The 17,160-nt window shown below is 35.2% G+C and overlaps 1 protein-coding gene across 1 annotated transcript; it reads left to right on the forward strand.

Moving 5' to 3' along the window:
• Positions 1 to 715: 715 nt before the first annotated feature.
• LOC123531181 (plasminogen-like) lies at positions 716 to 15,520 on the forward strand. Its single transcript, XM_053518231.1, has 8 exons — positions 716 to 737; positions 1,079 to 1,252; positions 6,125 to 6,207; positions 8,468 to 8,603; positions 12,563 to 12,643; positions 13,555 to 13,725; positions 14,322 to 14,462; positions 15,155 to 15,520. Exons 1-8 carry the CDS (start codon positions 716 to 718, stop codon positions 15,439 to 15,441), a joined length of 1,095 nt encoding a protein of 364 aa, XP_053374206.1. The 3' UTR covers positions 15,442 to 15,520.
• Positions 15,521 to 17,160: the final 1,640 nt, after the last annotated feature.

Genomic DNA, 17,160 nt, shown 5'->3' on the forward strand with positions numbered 1-17,160 from the left:
TTGTGTTTCCATGGTAACACAATTTATTCCATTTTTACCAAAAATTTATTGGAATGAAGGTAACTCCCTAGTCCATAGATGGTCTCCCCAACACAGTCATTTATAAATAGTCTGCTTCCGCACGAACAAACCTGGTTTAGAGACTTTATCAAGTACTAAATATCAATTATCCTGTTTCCTTCCAAAAAGCTCTGCTGTGTTGTTATTTCAACAAATGCACCAATGTTATTATCAAATTCAGTTTCAGTACATGGTATATCACATGAATTTCCAACAGAGACAGATTGCTCATGATCTATGACGTCTACACAAGAATGGTCATGTAACACAGACAGATCTAAATTCTCGTAAAACACATTTTCACTTTCAGCATTCTGAATGTTCTGGCGTATACTATGTTTAAAACGCCCATTTTCCATCTCTTTGCCATCTTAAATATTACCGGACCTGCCGCATTTGTAAAAGTAAAAAAATAGAATGGCGTAAACAGATCTATAAATATATTGTACTCTTCGAACACGATTCACAGTTTTAACAGCTATTTGTTTATATTGGAGACGCCGGTGTTCTTGATTGGAGGCATTCCATTCTGTGATCATCGGAATATTCTGCATTCTGCGTCAGTTGTAATTGTATGGGAAACGTTTATTTCCTGTGTAATTTTGTCTTACTTTCCCAAATTTTGATCGTATTTCAGAAAACAAAAAAAAAAAAAATGCTGCGTTTGGAAACCATAAGTAAGATGAGAAATTTATAAAATTAAGGTTAAATACCCACTATTTTAGTCGTTCTATGTAGATTACTCGGTTAAAGAAACCTCGTTCTCGTTCGAGCATGCGCACTATCAAATTCGAAGGTAACCTACCTCCTTAAACCATAAGTTCAAAACTAGTCAACAAAGATGTCCTCAGTTTGTACCATTTTTTGAAACAAAACTGTCCCTATTACGCACTTACGAAATTGTATATCTATTCTAATTTTGCTTAAAATGTGATTTGCATATGCGTGTCAATAAAGAAGACTGATTTTCAGATTGATATACCGAATTATTATAAAATAGATAATGTTTATTTCGCAGATTGTTATAATGGTACCACACGCAGCTACAGTGGAAAGCAAGAACAAACAGAAAGTGGCTATCAGTGCCGGAGTTGGAGTCTACACATAAATGACAATGATTTTTCCGGGGATTTTCCAGAAGATGGTTCCGTTGAAGAAGCAATGAACTATTGCCGGGATCCTGACTCCAGAGGTTATTTTATTATTGTTGTCCTGAAATGCCTTTTAATAAGTTTTGTTTTTATAGAAACATTGTATACTTTTTCGAAGGAATGTTCACAAATCTTTTGTTTTGTTAAGAAGCTACAGTAAATTCCGATACTACTTATAATTATGCTTTTGAAGTGAGATTTTGAGACACACCCCATGTTTGGTTTTCAGTTGGTCTTTGATTAATAATATGTTTAATGGATAGAAATATCCGTCCCGAGGGCACCTGGGCATTGGGCGGTAACGAGGCTTGCAATAAAGAGGGCATTTTGGTAGTTGTCCTGCCTATCAAGTCATTGGTAAATATTTAGTCTCCAATTATAATTGGATTATTGCTGGAGAGAACTTATCTGACTGTAAAAACGTTATATAATGCTCTTTGTACCATATCACACAAAATATGTAAAAACAAGACTTTTTGTTTTCAATATTTACCTTGAAAATTGACATTAAAATGAAATGAATGTCACCAAGCGTTTAACCATACTATTAGTTCATTGTTTTTTTTTATCTGGTGTCATACATAGGCAGATATAAATACCAGATAGGATTATTATTTGTGTGATTGTTTTTATCTCTAGTACTATAGGCTATCTATATATCTTTAGATTACTTTTAATAGTTATTTAACACGACATGAGTATTGTTTTGTTTTATCGTTCCTTTTGTTAATTACCAGCGTCGTTTGTATTAGGGATATTCACCAGGTGGATATGACTTCTTACACTGCTATAACCTTTGAACTTGGTTGGGTTAAGATTGAGGCTTGTTCTAAGGCAGTGCTCCACTATGTTCCTTTGTTTGTTCGTTTTGTCCGTGTGCTTGCTTTGTATGTGTGTTATGTACGTGTGCTTGTGCGTGCGCATGTGCATGTGTGAGTGCGAGTGTGTTGGTCGTATGTGCTGGGAGTTGCAATTTGGGGAGGCTGCGTCTTTGGTATTTATCCTTGTTTTTGATGGTGTTTGAAGAGGTGCTTCTTCACAGTGTTCCTATATTTGTTTGTTTAGTCTATATAACCTGTTTTGGCCATGTCTCTTATCCACTGTCATTTCAGTAAAGCCTCTACTGTTTGGTTCCTTTGCTTGATGCAATATCTTAAAAATTAAACTGGTTGTCACTAAAAATTAGCCTGTCTCTTTATAATAATCATGTGATGATTTTGTCCTCGCTGTCAATATTTTGGCATATTATGTACACACATATAAATTAAACTTTACTGTGCTAAATTTCTAAAAAAGGCTGGTCTATCATTCAGTTTCGGCATTACAATTTATTATTCGAAGGGGTGTTCTCTGAAAATGTACTGACTGAAAAGCGAACAGTGCAGACCATGATCAGCCAGCATACTAAAGATTAATGCAAGATATATTTCAGACAGACAACCCACCTATATAAAATACTCACCTATAAACTTTCCAGATGATTCTAAAAGATAATGTACAGAAAATCAAACTTTAATACTGTAACCACTTTCATTAAAAAAAAAAAAAAAAAAAAAAAAAAAAAACAACAACAAATGTTAAATGCATGGAAAACAAGTATGTTTATAAAAGGGTACCAACCAAATCAACAAGTTCCATCACCTTACATACAGTTCAAACAAACTGTATCAAAGGGATAGTTAACAGCTAGATAATGTTATGTTTTCATGAATCATTTCAGCAATTAACTTCTTTTTTATTAATATATACATATAATATGTAATGGCTACCAACTATTTGTATTTTTCCTATGGGAGTCAATATATCTAGCGGCTGAACTAAAATAGTACTGGTATAGTTCATAGCTGTACTGATAATGTCCATAAGTCTAATGGTATTGTTCATCAATATAATGGCTCTCATTCATTAATATACGGATTTTCTGGAAATAAAAAATATCATGTTTATATACGTATTGACATAAAAGGTTTTCAAATCTTCTTAAATAAGAGAAAATAGGACAGTGTATGAGAACAATGACTGTAATAATGTTTAGATTACTTTCTTACGTGGTCTTTTTTTTTCATAAGTGTTCTTTCTCTAGTAATAAATATATAGTACTGATGATGGAAATTAAAACTAATTACCTTTATTGTTTTGTTTCCTAAAGAAAATTGGAAAATTGACTTCCAGAGATTATTTTGCTGGGTTTAACGTCACACCGACTTTAGGTCAAATGTCCACTTTTCAGCTTTTCGTGGTGGAGAAGGGCTCCAGGTGTCCCTCCTTGCATCATTCCATCACGGGCGGGCACATGAGTAATTGTACACATACATTTTTCTATCTTGCTTAAATGTCCATGGTGCAAGAAATAGTTAAAGCAGCTGACCAACTATAGGACGTGCGTTTTTACATGTTCTAAACAGCACCACTTTCAATAAAGCACATGAACTTATACTGTCAAATCCATAAAGGGAGAAAATAAGAAGAATGGATTCAATAATACGTTCTGCTATGTTAACAAAAATATTCAGTTTTATCACACATATATGAGACAGGGTTTACCAGAATAAGATTTAACAAGAAATTGATATATTATATGTCCGTCATGAAAAGAAATGCAGTAGCAACATTATATCTAAAATCATAATAACAAACATTATTTTTAAAATAACCTTATAAAATAGAAATGAAAGGTCAAAGATACTTAGAAAAAGTTGTTTTCTATACAATTAAACCATTTTGATGATAAAACTCATTAACTTTAATATTGAAAAGTTCATTTTGTAAATAAACGGAAATTTGCAAAATTGTAGCCCCCATATTGGCGGCCATCTTGAAAAGTTGGTTATTCCACCAGCTCAGAAAAGTAAATAAAAGAGCCCTACCTCTTGGACGAATATGACAGTCATTGTTAAACATCGAACTTGATTAAACACATATCAGAACATTGACTCTAAAAACAAAATTTAATCACTAATTGTTGTTTCTGGCTTTTCGTATACTAATAACTAGTTATGCCGATGGTAGATTACAATTTATTAAAAAATCTGAAATATTTTATTTTCATTTCTTTGTTAGATAACACTTTCTGAGTATCGTTTACAAATCCTGTAGTCATTAACACAAAATACGAGTTATATGAGCCAGAATTAATGACTGTGAGTGGTTTAACTTGTAGTTAATTGACTGTCATGGTTACACAAATTTATTTTCTAGCGTATTGATTTTTCAAAGTTAGATAAGCTTGAATGATACCTCAGTCATTCAAATCCCCACATGATGAATAATGATCTTGTGGCTTGGGTACTCTATGCTTCCGGGGGGAAATCTACCCTTACCTTTTATCTTTTTATTTGAGTATGGCAACCCGCGACGTAATTAATCAGCATGGACTGGGAGTCAATTGATGATATATAGCTGTAATTCGGTCAAATATATGCTTCCGTGGTCAAAAACAGATCGTCACCTCAACGCAAGAAGTGGATAACTGCATTGACTTAAAGAAGGACTTATTCACTTTTTGCGCTAAGGTGACGAGATCCTTATTTCTGCATCCTATGCGCAGCAACTCGGGGCCAAAACAGCATTATTTCACTAGTGGAATGTAATACACGTTTCATGTTTATATCGGCATGACTTGAAAGTAGGATGTTTATTCTGTGGACAGCTTTCTGAAATATGGCAGTATAAAGGTACCCGACTTCATTTGACTTTCATTTCACTGCATACTATTGAGCAATCCTTTTCCTTTTCCTTTTCTTGATGTCTTCAGAAAACAGATATATGAGGGAGTAAAAATCTAGAAACAACATCAAAATGGATCTGAAGTGACAGAATTTCATGTTTCTTTTATTTTTTATTAAACCTTGAGTAGACGCTTAAAATCTGCTAGAAAAAAATCATGTTACTTCGGTATTTGATATTTTCTAGATCGAAATATCACCTTTGTATATGTTAACAATCAACATATTTTTATATAAAAGTCAGAATTTTCAAGAAAGAATTCATTCTGTAAATGGTAAAAAAATCTTCACTGTCTATACATGTTGGCATACTTACATTGTTTTCATTTATGATCATCGCCTGCATTGATCGAAGGCAAAACAGAATAATCTGTCGGTTTCTTATTCTTTGAAAGTACTCCAGCCTCGTTTTCTCGTTTAGGACAAATCCATTATTTTAACTGGGGACCATACGCTGCTTTTCATGGAATCGCACTCCGAGTATCATTGAAGGTTCCCTTCCGGTACTTGAAACGTGTGAAAATGTCGTGTTCTGCTCAACCCGGAGCTAGAGGGCGTTGGTGGTAGCTTGCATTTCCACTACCGTCCGTGAACAGGCTCAATCAAACCGAGCCTGCAACATTTTCATTTATGTCGTGTTGGGCGACCTGTGGTTTTCCACTTCTTTCTATTTCACTGACTTAAATCTAGATCGCAAACTAAACATATGTCCGCTTGTAACTATTGGTAACGTAGCTTAGCAACATACATAACTGACCTCCCTTTTATGTAACACTGCTTTTCCTATCTTAAAGTGACAAAGCGTTTGCAATAAAATTTCAAAATGGATTGAGGTCTGCATACATAGGCATAACGTTTATAAATGCGTTTAAAATTTGAGCCGCACCAATATGGTGAAACCAATATAGTGCATCCGCGCAGTCTGGTCAGAATCCATGATGTTCGCTTTCAAAGCCTAAGCGAACAGCATGGATCCTGACCGCTGGTCACAAAGGAACTATGTTGGTTTTCTCATGGTGCGGCCCATTTCTATGAAATTTGTTTTTATTCCTTTCTGGGTTTTCTGAAACGATGTATAATCTTACTATATTTAACAAAAAAGGATGAATTTATACATAATTAAAGATAAAGTCTAAGTAAAATGTATATTTTTATGTTTCCAAGTTGTTGCTCTTTTGTCTTTTACAGATGAACTATGGTGTTATTCAACAAATCCTGATATTAGAATGGAATCGTGCGGTATCCCTCGTTGTAGCACACCAACTGTGCTGGTAAGTGATACTTGATATGAGCCGCGCCATGAGAAAATCAACATAGTGGGTTTGCGACCAGCATGGATCCAGACCAGCCTGCGCATCCGCGCAGTCTGGTCAGGATCCATCCTGTTCGCTAACAGTTTCTCCAATTCCAATAGGCTTTAAAAGCGAACAGCATGGATCCTGACCAGACTGCGCGGATGCGCAGGCTGGTCTGGATCCATGCTGGTCGCAAACCCACTATGTTGGTTTTCTCATGGCACGGCTCAATTATGTGTGTAATAAAAGTACCTTGATCTACAATGATCTTTATCCTTAAGCCTGCTGGCGGCAAGTGATTCTGCCTTTGCGACCAGTGCAGACCAAAATCAGCCTGCACATCTGTGCAGTCTGATGATGGTCTGCACTGTTCGCCATTCAGTCAGTAATTTTTTTTGGTAAGCACCCCTTTTAACAAATAATGGTACTGTCCAAATTGAAAGATGGACAAGTCCATTATATAAATTTAGCAGGGTAAGGGTTCGTGGGATTCAGGCCTGGAAAAACCAATTCCAGCCGAGTAGAAACATTGCCGATAAACCTGCTATTATAATAACTGCTGTTTTATTAAATGAAGTACCAAAAGGTGTTGACTGCTTAAACATGTCATGTATTTTCGTGGTCTAATTTTTTTAACTTTTCATACAAATTTTGTTAATGTGACAACAAGACTGAAGGACTGAATTATTTCTTCAAAGTATGTCGAAAAGTATTGTGTAGGTCTGTATCTCAGCAACTTGGAAAAAAATCCTGACAGCAGAATTCTCTAAATTTTACATGGGGAACTTCAAATTCGTACAAAGAATATATAGATATAAATCATTTTGCAGAAAAGAGAACTCTATTTCTAATTGATACACTTTAAGAGTTTAGCATGTAAAAGTAGAAAAATAAGGTTTAAAACCATTATAATAGATACTTGATTTACCTTTTCAATCAGTTTTGAAAATTTACCACGAAACAAACCCAGTGTACCAACATTAAATGTACGCAGCATAGTTATTTAATACATTTCATAATATTAAAGATACCGTAAGTGTATGTCTTGTTTCGTTATTTTCCTTTGCAACAAAATGTCTGAGGTTCTATGCCTGTTTCAGCCATAATCTCCCCCCCCCCTCTTCTTGGCGGGGTGGGAAGGGGGGGGGGGGGGGGGGGGGGGGGGGGGGAACAACTATGTCACTTATGCCTCAGCGGATCCAGCTGAAAACAGGTATTAGCAATTTCCTGCTGGGGGTAAATGTATATCTAGAGTATCTGATTATAATATGACGGATATCTGATATTCGTCGCTCAACCATAAATATTTTCTGTTCAGTGTCAGATCTGATATTTGCGATGAAAAGCCTATAAACCTGGTTGCAAGTCAGAATTTCCTATACCGACTAAGCTCTGAACATTGTATCGTGGATGTAATAAAGTCTTAAAGAATATCCTTTGGAAACACAAAACGCAGACAAGCAAAGTACTAGCAGACTAGGTTTGATTGAATCTGTTCATTGGAGATAATGTACTGTGCCACACCCCTCAAGTCCCATTGCACTGGCTTAAGCGGAGTTCTATGTATTGCATGAATCAAAAGGGCCAAAAGATATAACTACACTGACTCCACTTATATAACGGCTTAATGGCATACTTTAGTTAATATATACATCACTACATGGGCAGTTAAAAGGGTGTTGATTTAAAATAGCAGCCCATCAGCCAGTAGAAATTTTGCGAGAACAGCAATTAATATTAACACTTGCCCTACGTACATTCCGGGACGAGAATTTCAATTTCGGACTAGCAAAATTTAAAATTGATATAGACACTTCATTCAAGCTGGTAGAAACTTGTGCAGTCCAGATCGAAATAACAGACTATTGTTAGTTTGTTTGTTTGGGTTTAACGCCGTTTTTCAACAGTATTTCAGTCATGTAACGGCGGACAGTTAACCTAACCAGTGTTCCTGGATTCTGTACCAGTACAAACCTGTTCTCCGCAAGTAACTGCCAACTTCCCCACATGAATCAGAGGTGGATGACAAATGATAACAGCGCTACTGGTGGTGCCAGTTTTTATGACAGACGAGAGTATGTATATATACTGAGCTAAGCAGGTTTCTGTTTTCATGATCCCAGATGACCCTTTATAACACTACAGTTATTGTCATTTGCGTATCAAGCATACATTTTTTAAATAATGGACATGGTCTCGGTGATTGAATTGTAAATTATGCTTAATTTTGATTTAGTATACGTCTGGTTTTGACGTCTTGAGATGTCGACCTTCCACAGTGGCAGGATGTACAGCTGAAGAATCTGGATTTTGTCCGGAAGTAGACGACCATGGAAACTGTATCCCGTATAACATGTGCTGCATGAACAGAGGTAAGTTATTGTACTCATACATATCTTGCATTTAAACAGAGCTTTCCGAATGTGTCAAAAACTTTGCAAATGATACATGAATAGAGGCAAGCTATAGCATAATGAACAGGTGCTGCATGGACAAAGGAAGGCTTTAGCGTGTCATGCATATACTGCATGAACAGAGGTAAGATGTATCTTACGCATACATGTATGTGTATTGCATGATCAGAGATATGATTTTGTAATCTATATGTGCGTGTTGCATGTATATATGTTATTCATGAACAGATGTAGCTCTAACTGTTTTTTATTTTATAACTGTTTGCTGCATGAACAGAGGTAAGATTTCCACTTTATACGTGTTTGTTGCATGAACAGAGGTAAGATTTTCATCACTAACTTGAGCTGCATGAACAGAGGTAAGCTTCTGTATCGTGTACATGTGCTACATGAACAGAGGCAGGACTTTGCATCTTATACATAAACTGAGGCATATGATGCAGAAGTAAGCTTTTGTAACTTTTACATGTGTGTTGCATGAACAGAGGTAAGATTTTCATCTTATACATGTACGTGTTGCATGAACAGAGGCAGGCTTTTTTTTTATCTTAAACTATAGAACTGCATGAGCAGATGTAAGCTTTTGTATCTTACACATGTGTTGCAGCAGTAAGTTTTTGCATTTCTGCATATGTCTTTTCCATGAACAGCTAGAGGTACGCCATCAGTATCTTATCTGGCAAATGTGCTGCATAAATATAATACAGGTAAATTACTGGTTTCAAATATACATACAGATAAAACAATGGTCCTTGTTATACGCATCAATAACAAAGGTAACACATAAAAAGAAGAAAAAAAAGGTTATTTTCCTTGTGGCCCTGTTATTGATGGTTTGACAGACGGAGAGGCATGAACCTAATGATTATGACTGGATTTTAAAAATTATTATAAAAACTATTGAAAAAAAAAACGATTGTCAAATGAGCATCGGTGTATTAAGGTACGCTTTAACCTTGAGCCTGCTAAATTTCTAAAATGGACTCGTTCATCATTCAGTTTGGGTAATACCATTTTAACTGGAAATTTACTGACTGAAAAGCGAACAGTTGCAGACCATGATCAGCCTGCACGGACGTTATTAGTTGACGGTCTGAGATCTATCGCGCATTAAAGTTACGTACATACACTTGAATTTTTTTTCTCTCTCCACATTTCTCGGTTTAGTAATGCACTTACAGCACGTGACACAGAAAAGACATATGAAACTATGTTACTTGTACATCTTTATATGATTGTTAGTGAAAAAACGAGTGAGTTTGTTTTAAGTGTGTGGGTGCAAAACAAATTCATCGATACACCCTTGAACTGAACTTGTAGTAAGAACTACAAAGCGTTATGTCATTGACATTGTTACCAGTTGTCTATGTTACAGAATGCTTAGATAAACCCTCGATTGAGGTTAAAGGTCAGTAATTCAAATCCTTCTTTGTTTCATATAAAAAACGACAACTTCATGTCGTCTTTACGTATCTTTAGAGAACATCACTTTTTCCTACACCAATTTTTCATGAAAGTTCTATCACAAATTAACGAAAAAATGAAAAGAAAATAGGGGGTTGAATAGTTCCTAGTGAAATGCCAGTCAGTTGTGGTCTGCTACCCTAAAAATGGCGCATATTTGCTCTCCTCCGCGCAATAAACACCTACTTCCGGTTTCGATCTGCAAAACTTGCCATGTGGGTTGTATGAACATGAAAACCGTCTCATTTCATGCAGAATGTATTCTAGTAGCGAAAAAGTGTGATTAAAGCACTCGTTCTAGACGAATTTGCGCAGAAAATGGGAAAATTAGGATCTATTTGTTATGGACTTCTTAAGCACATTTTCGACCGAATCACTGACCTTATTCCTATAAGAAATGTTTCTTATCAAATTTCACACCATTTTCATCTCTGTTTCCAAGAAAGATGTAATACCAAACCTATTGCCAAGTTTCATTGTGAAATTCCGTGATTTTGGAGAAATATAGACATTTAATAGAAGCCACCCCCTACCCATTTACAGGGCTAAATTTTGGCCTTATGGACCCTTTATTGTATATTTGGGTAAAAGTTTCACCTTTTTTGCATCATTTTTCACTGGGATTCTGAAATATCATTCATTCCGTCATGAAAAAGACCCAGAAGGATGCATTTTGTGCATTTTCTGACATTCTGGAGACAAGGTATTGGCTTTTAAATCCCAGAAATCGCTGCTGAAATAGACGCATCTACATAAAATAAGGTCAAAATTGAAAATTTTTCAAATTTCATTATTATTTTGCATTGGAAACAGTCTTTTATATCATATACAACCGATTTATGGCTATAAAGACTAATTACGATGTGTTTCGAGAATAGTCTCATTTCAGCTCTTATAGGTTAAAGGTCAGTAATTCAAACCCTTCTTTGTTTCATATAAAAAACGACAACTTCATGTCGTCTTTACGTATCTTTAGAGAACATCACTTTTTCCTACACCAATTTTTCATGAAAGTTCTATCACAAATTAACGAAAAAATGAAAAGAAAATAGGGGGTTGAATAGTTCCTAGTGAAATGCCAGTCAGTTGTGGTCTGCTACCCTAAAAATGGCGCATATTTGCTCTCCTCCGCGCAATAAACACCTACTTCCGGTTTCGATCTGCAAAACTTGCCATGTGGGTTGTATGAGCATGAAAACCGTCTCATTTCATGCAGAATGTATTCTAGTAGCGAAAAAGTGTGATTAAAGCACTCGTTCTACACGAATTTGCGCAGAAAATGGGAAAATTAGGATCTATTTATTATGGACTTCTTTCGACTACACCACGGAAGCACATTTTCGACCGAATTACTGACCTTATTCCTTGAATATAGAGGAACTTGGAGGCATACTATGTACAATGAAGAGTGCGTGAACTGGGACTCTGCAATTGACGAAAATTTTACACAAAGTATGGAAGCATTTCATGATGAAACTGTTGCCGATATGGTAAATTATTGTAGAGATCCTTATGATACAGGTAAATCACTGTTTTCATTATAAATGCTTTAAAGTTCGGATGACCATTTCTAATATTTGTTTATTTAAGAATTTTTGGTCTTAGCCTTTAAGCTATAGAAAACTTAAATTATGTACAAAAGATGAACAATTTTAATTTCACTTTTAAATCATATTCTAACACGATTCAATTTGTTTTCCTATTGAACAAAGAAGACTGAAAACTCATAACAATCAGACTTTGATACAATTAACTTTGTTTCATTAAAATCACTGTTTGGGATATGTTATTTTCAAAAATAATCTTACGACCCCTTAAGCAAGACAGAGTTTCTGGTGTTATTCTGCTTTTGGTGAGCTTTTAATAAATCATGCAGCATTCGTGGGTGTTAAAATAAAATACAAAAATGACAAAGTTGCTAACGGAACTTAAGTTTATTTCCAAATAATAATGATTTGGATGATTATTTACTTACATCTGAAAACTAAATATCTAGATTTAAAGTGGAAATATACGCATTTTTCAAGAAAACACCCAGCTGAAATAGATGTGTGTGTAAAAAGGGTGGAGGAAGTTATAGCTTTTAACCCAATATTCCGAACTCTTCCTGTTACCAGTACGAAATTATAATTTTCAAAGTATGATTTTTCTTATTTTGACTGGGGCAGTCTTTTTAAGAAAAGTCAAACTGCGCATGCACGCAGGAGTTGCTTCCCTTCAACTTCGGAAATCTCTACCTGTAGGTAAAAAAGGGAGATCACGGCATAGAAGATTGAAGGAAAGAACAATTATTTTATTTGTCTGATTTCTTTTTGTCTAAAGCATCAGATTAAGTGGTATTATCGTTATTTTAACACATTTAATTGCACAGCAACCGAAAATTGCTTTAATAAAACATTCACCAAAAACACACTATGTGCAGTAAGATTCGCATTGTGCCACTTTAATTTTAGGAGATGTTTTTTGTTTGACAAGAGGAGGAGACACCCAGTCATGTGGTATACCTACCTGTAGGGACCCCTTTTCGCAACACAGTAAGTCATTTTGATATAGCACTTCAAACGAGTGCTTGAACTCCTATAATCCAGGTACTTGTGCTATCAATAGGCTTTATCCTTTACACTGCTAAATTTCTAAAATGGACTGGTCCATCATTCAATTTAGACAATACCATTTATCATTCGAAGGGGTATTCACTGAAAATTTACTGACTAAACAGCGAACAGTGCAGACCATGATCAGACTACACGGAATCCGTGCAGTCTGATCTTGGTCTGCGCTGGTCGCAAATGCAGAATCATTTGCCGACAGCAGGCTAAAGGTTAAGTCGCTTTTTACAACATCAAGGAATATGTAGTCTTGCAAAAGAAATTGTGCAGTGCAGTTTTTCCTTAAGATCTCTGTTGTATTCTTTAAATAATCATACTGTATCATGCTTAGCACCACGTTCTGAAGAGTCTTAGTAGCGTTTACGTCCATATATATGTATGTTTTCTCAATTGGTCATGCTTATTTGCTGCCTAAAAGACACAATTTTAAAACTGCAAATAATTAAATTAATTTCCTTACTAAAAAGTACTACAACATTGGTCTAGGTTATTTTCAAACCATGCATTTTATTTCAACACTTTACGCTAGGACAGTAAAGGACACTGAAACATTATGGAGGTTATGATTAAATTGAGCTGCACCATGAGAAAACCAATCTATGCATTTGCAACCAGCCAGACCAGACTGGGCGTCCGCGCAGTCTGGTCAGGATCCATGCTTTTCGCTAATGGTTTCTCTAATTGCAATAGGCTTTGAAAGCGAACAGCATGAATGCGCAGGCTGGTCTGGATCCATGCTGGTCGCAAATGCACTATGTTTGTTTTCTCATGGTGCGGCTCTAATTATTATTACATATAATTTTATGTACACAAACGAATTTCTGATATCTTACCAGCTTACGATCATGACTGTTACACTATCACTGTGAGAGATAGACAGGATCCCGATCTACCGGCGAAGGCAACAGACAAACAAGTATGCGAGTCTCGCCCAGAACGGTTCTACATAGAAACTTGGAGTGAAGAGTACCCAGGGTGCTATGGATGTGCATGTTGTCAACGGAAAGGTGGGTTGTTTTATTTCAGTGCAACAGTTAGGTTACAAATACCCGAGTAATTGATGGAAATATCCGAAAACGCATTTCTGACACGGTTAAATACATAATGTAATAAGAAGTGGGACGCCAAATACATTGTAATAAAATGAATATGTTTAAATTTTATGAAGTTTGTATGTTTTTTTTTTTTTTGTTTTTTTTTTGGGGTTTTTAATCAAGTAGAACAATTTAGATATATAAAATGATGGCTATTTTTTGTTATAAAGTTTCGTATTAAAACAGGCAAAAGCTTAACTGTGCTAACCCATTTTCAAGCTCATGGGTGCGTGCGTGCGTCCGTCCGTGTGAATATGTGTGTGTTTGTTATTCTGCTCAATAATATAATATATTTAGTATTTAATCTTTATTGAAATTTCAACACGAATACCAAGTACATAAAATCATGAATACTTACAAAACGAAGTATATAAAATAGTATTTTAAGGTTTTGACAGTGCAGATCACACCTGTTTAAATCAGCCATCAGTAAAATTTTCTTCCGTGTTTCTTTTAGTTGAATTTTTACTGAAACATAATATTCTTTGAATAACGTCTTTTTTATTTAGTCTGTTTTGATGGCTCCACTTTGAATTACAACGGGTCTTGGTCAAGAACCTCAAGCGGCCTTTTATGCGAAAGATGGGACGAATTTATATTCTACGGCGATGAAAACCTACCAATTAATATTGAAAATTACTGCAGAGACTGTGAATATAAAGATCAGGTCCCTAGTAACAGCATATCTCCCCTCCCACCACCTGAATATAAATGAAAAGAAGATATATTTGCTCAATTTATAAAATGATACTGAATTATTTTCAAAATACACAGGTGCTCGTCCAGTCTTGGTGCCCATATGGGTCTCCCATTAAAAAAAAGTTAAAAACTACTGTTTTTAATCCTAAAACGAAAAAATAAACCATTTGAAAATATGTTTTCCTATATACTGATACATTGTATCATGTATCAGTATATAGGAAACAATTTTGTTTTTTCAAATGTATCAGTATAAATCTAAATTTTAAAATACATAAAAAATACGTATGTACTGATTGTCTTTGCAGGAGGCAGATCAACAAGAGAAACAATCCTTGTTATAACTTACCTGCTTTCTCTCTATAAGAAATATCAAATTTTGACAGAACAAAACAGAACATAATTTTATTTCAGTAACTTATACATATATAGTATCTCGTTACATACATACAATTTTATATATAATTTTGACACATGTCAAATATATTGTAACTGGTACGGACTAAAAACATGGGTAAAACTTTGGTAAAACCATTGAAGAGACATACAAATAAACATAAAATGGGCTTGTTTTGCTAGTAAAATGATGGATATTCCAATCTTACACATAAATAAACAAATGTCCTCTGTATCTTTTTTGCAGATTTCGAAACCGGAAATATCTGGTGTTTCACAGACGTAAATGGTACGTATGAAGGCTGTGGTCTGTTGCAATGCGTTGACGTTAACAGCACACATTTCCAAGATTTTGGAACTACTTTTTCGAACGATGAAAATTCTACAGCATCATCTGTGTCTTTTACGGCATCATCCGTGTCGTTAAATACAGAGCAAGAAATAACAACAATGCCTTCAAGCGCAGACACAAGACAGTCACTTGTCATCTTACTCCTTGGTTTTGAGTCGATTCAAATTATCATCTTCATGTAAAAAGCACGTATATAATGTAAGTGTTGTTTATTCGTTCATATGAAAATATGGCGAACGAGAAAATATTAAAAGTACATTTGTCAATTCACAGAACGTAGACTTTGTAAATAAATGATACACATATTTGTGATTCCCTTTACTTATAATTGTTTTCTGTTTTGCGGCTATTTTGTTTACATCTTGTTAGCCCACAAGGGCAAAAAAATAACCACCTGTCAGTTGCTACTTAAATACATGGACAAAACGAGTCTTTTTCAAAGCAATTTTTCAAAAAATGATTAATTTCAACCTTCTTTGTTAAACACAACAAGCTTTTATTCATTGTACACCAGGGAACACTTGTCAGGTTCACATAACATTTTATCGGGTGGACATTATCTAAATCTGTTTTGGTAAACAGAACAAACTTGTACTAATTTGACATCAGAAAACATCTGTTAGGATTACAGAACGAGCTTATACTGGCTTGACGTCAGGGAGCATTTGTAAGGTTCATAGAAAAAAAATATATATACGTTTGGACACATCAGGGAACATTTGTTCGGTTCAAATAACTAACGTGTTCTGGTTAAACATTAGGAAACGTGTGTTACGTCTACATAACAGATTTGTACTGGTTGGACATCAGGGAACATATCAGGGAGCACCAGTAAAATTCACAGATTAAACCTGAACTGGTTGGACATCAGGGAACATATCATTCTACAAAACCAAACTGTACAAACGCGTTTACATCAATGGCAAAGTACAGCACTGAACGAGAATTTGTGGCTGGAAGAGTACACATGTAGGTTCCTGTCTCACTTGTTTCTAGCCAAACGTAAAAAAAAAAAAATAAGATAAAACTTAGCCACGACAGCGGAAAAGTGTTAATCTGGCCATATTCATCCGCATTTCTGCGCCAAATCCACCACCGCCGCGGCGTTGGAACCACTCCTTTTGCGAAAGCTATGGACAGCGTGTATAGTTGTTTTATGAATAGAGAAATTCGATGTGTCTTCAAGAGAAAAGGATTTGCAATTGCGATACTGATGAAATCTTTTATTGTTTATAAATCTGTTATGTTGTTATTTTTGGAATTATATAGAAAGTTCAGGAAATTAATTAGTCTCAGTCTGACTTTATCGTAACATATCTGCGTAAAATCTCAAACGTTAATATATGAAATCTAAAATATCTACTTCATATGATATTTATATGAAACTTAGTTTTGTAGTTTGTAGCATCTTCTAGGTCATGTCTGGTCAAAAGACTGAATTTGATATCTGAAATTGTGAGATATTTTTTTCCAAAGTCACTAAATATTCATTACAAAAAATGCTTATTTTCACCCAATTGGAAACTGGCAGGTTCTTGAAAATGTAGCTCTCTGATTGGTCAGAATTTCTGACGTCATGTTAAAATTATGAATGACTGAGTATATAAACGAGAGGTAATGAAAAGTGCAACACCTTCCAGTACCTGCGACATCGAAACATTTTGTTCAGCAGCAACAACAACATTGACAGGACACCGTGCATTGCCAGCTTTCATAGCCAAATTCTCCTGTATGTAAATAATCCAAGCAAAGAACGTAATTTTGAAGCAAAGAATGTAACTATGTTACATGATAGCAGACTAGTGTTGACTGAGTCTGTCCTGATCCTCACGTTCCCTGGGCCGGCTTAGGCGGAAGTATACAAGTATACTATAATTGAGCTAGATAGATGTACAGTTCTT

This window comes from Mercenaria mercenaria, chromosome 11 (assembly GCF_021730395.1).
Source record: "Mercenaria mercenaria strain notata chromosome 11, MADL_Memer_1, whole genome shotgun sequence".
NCBI classification, from domain to species: Eukaryota; Metazoa; Mollusca; class Bivalvia; order Venerida; family Veneridae; genus Mercenaria; species Mercenaria mercenaria.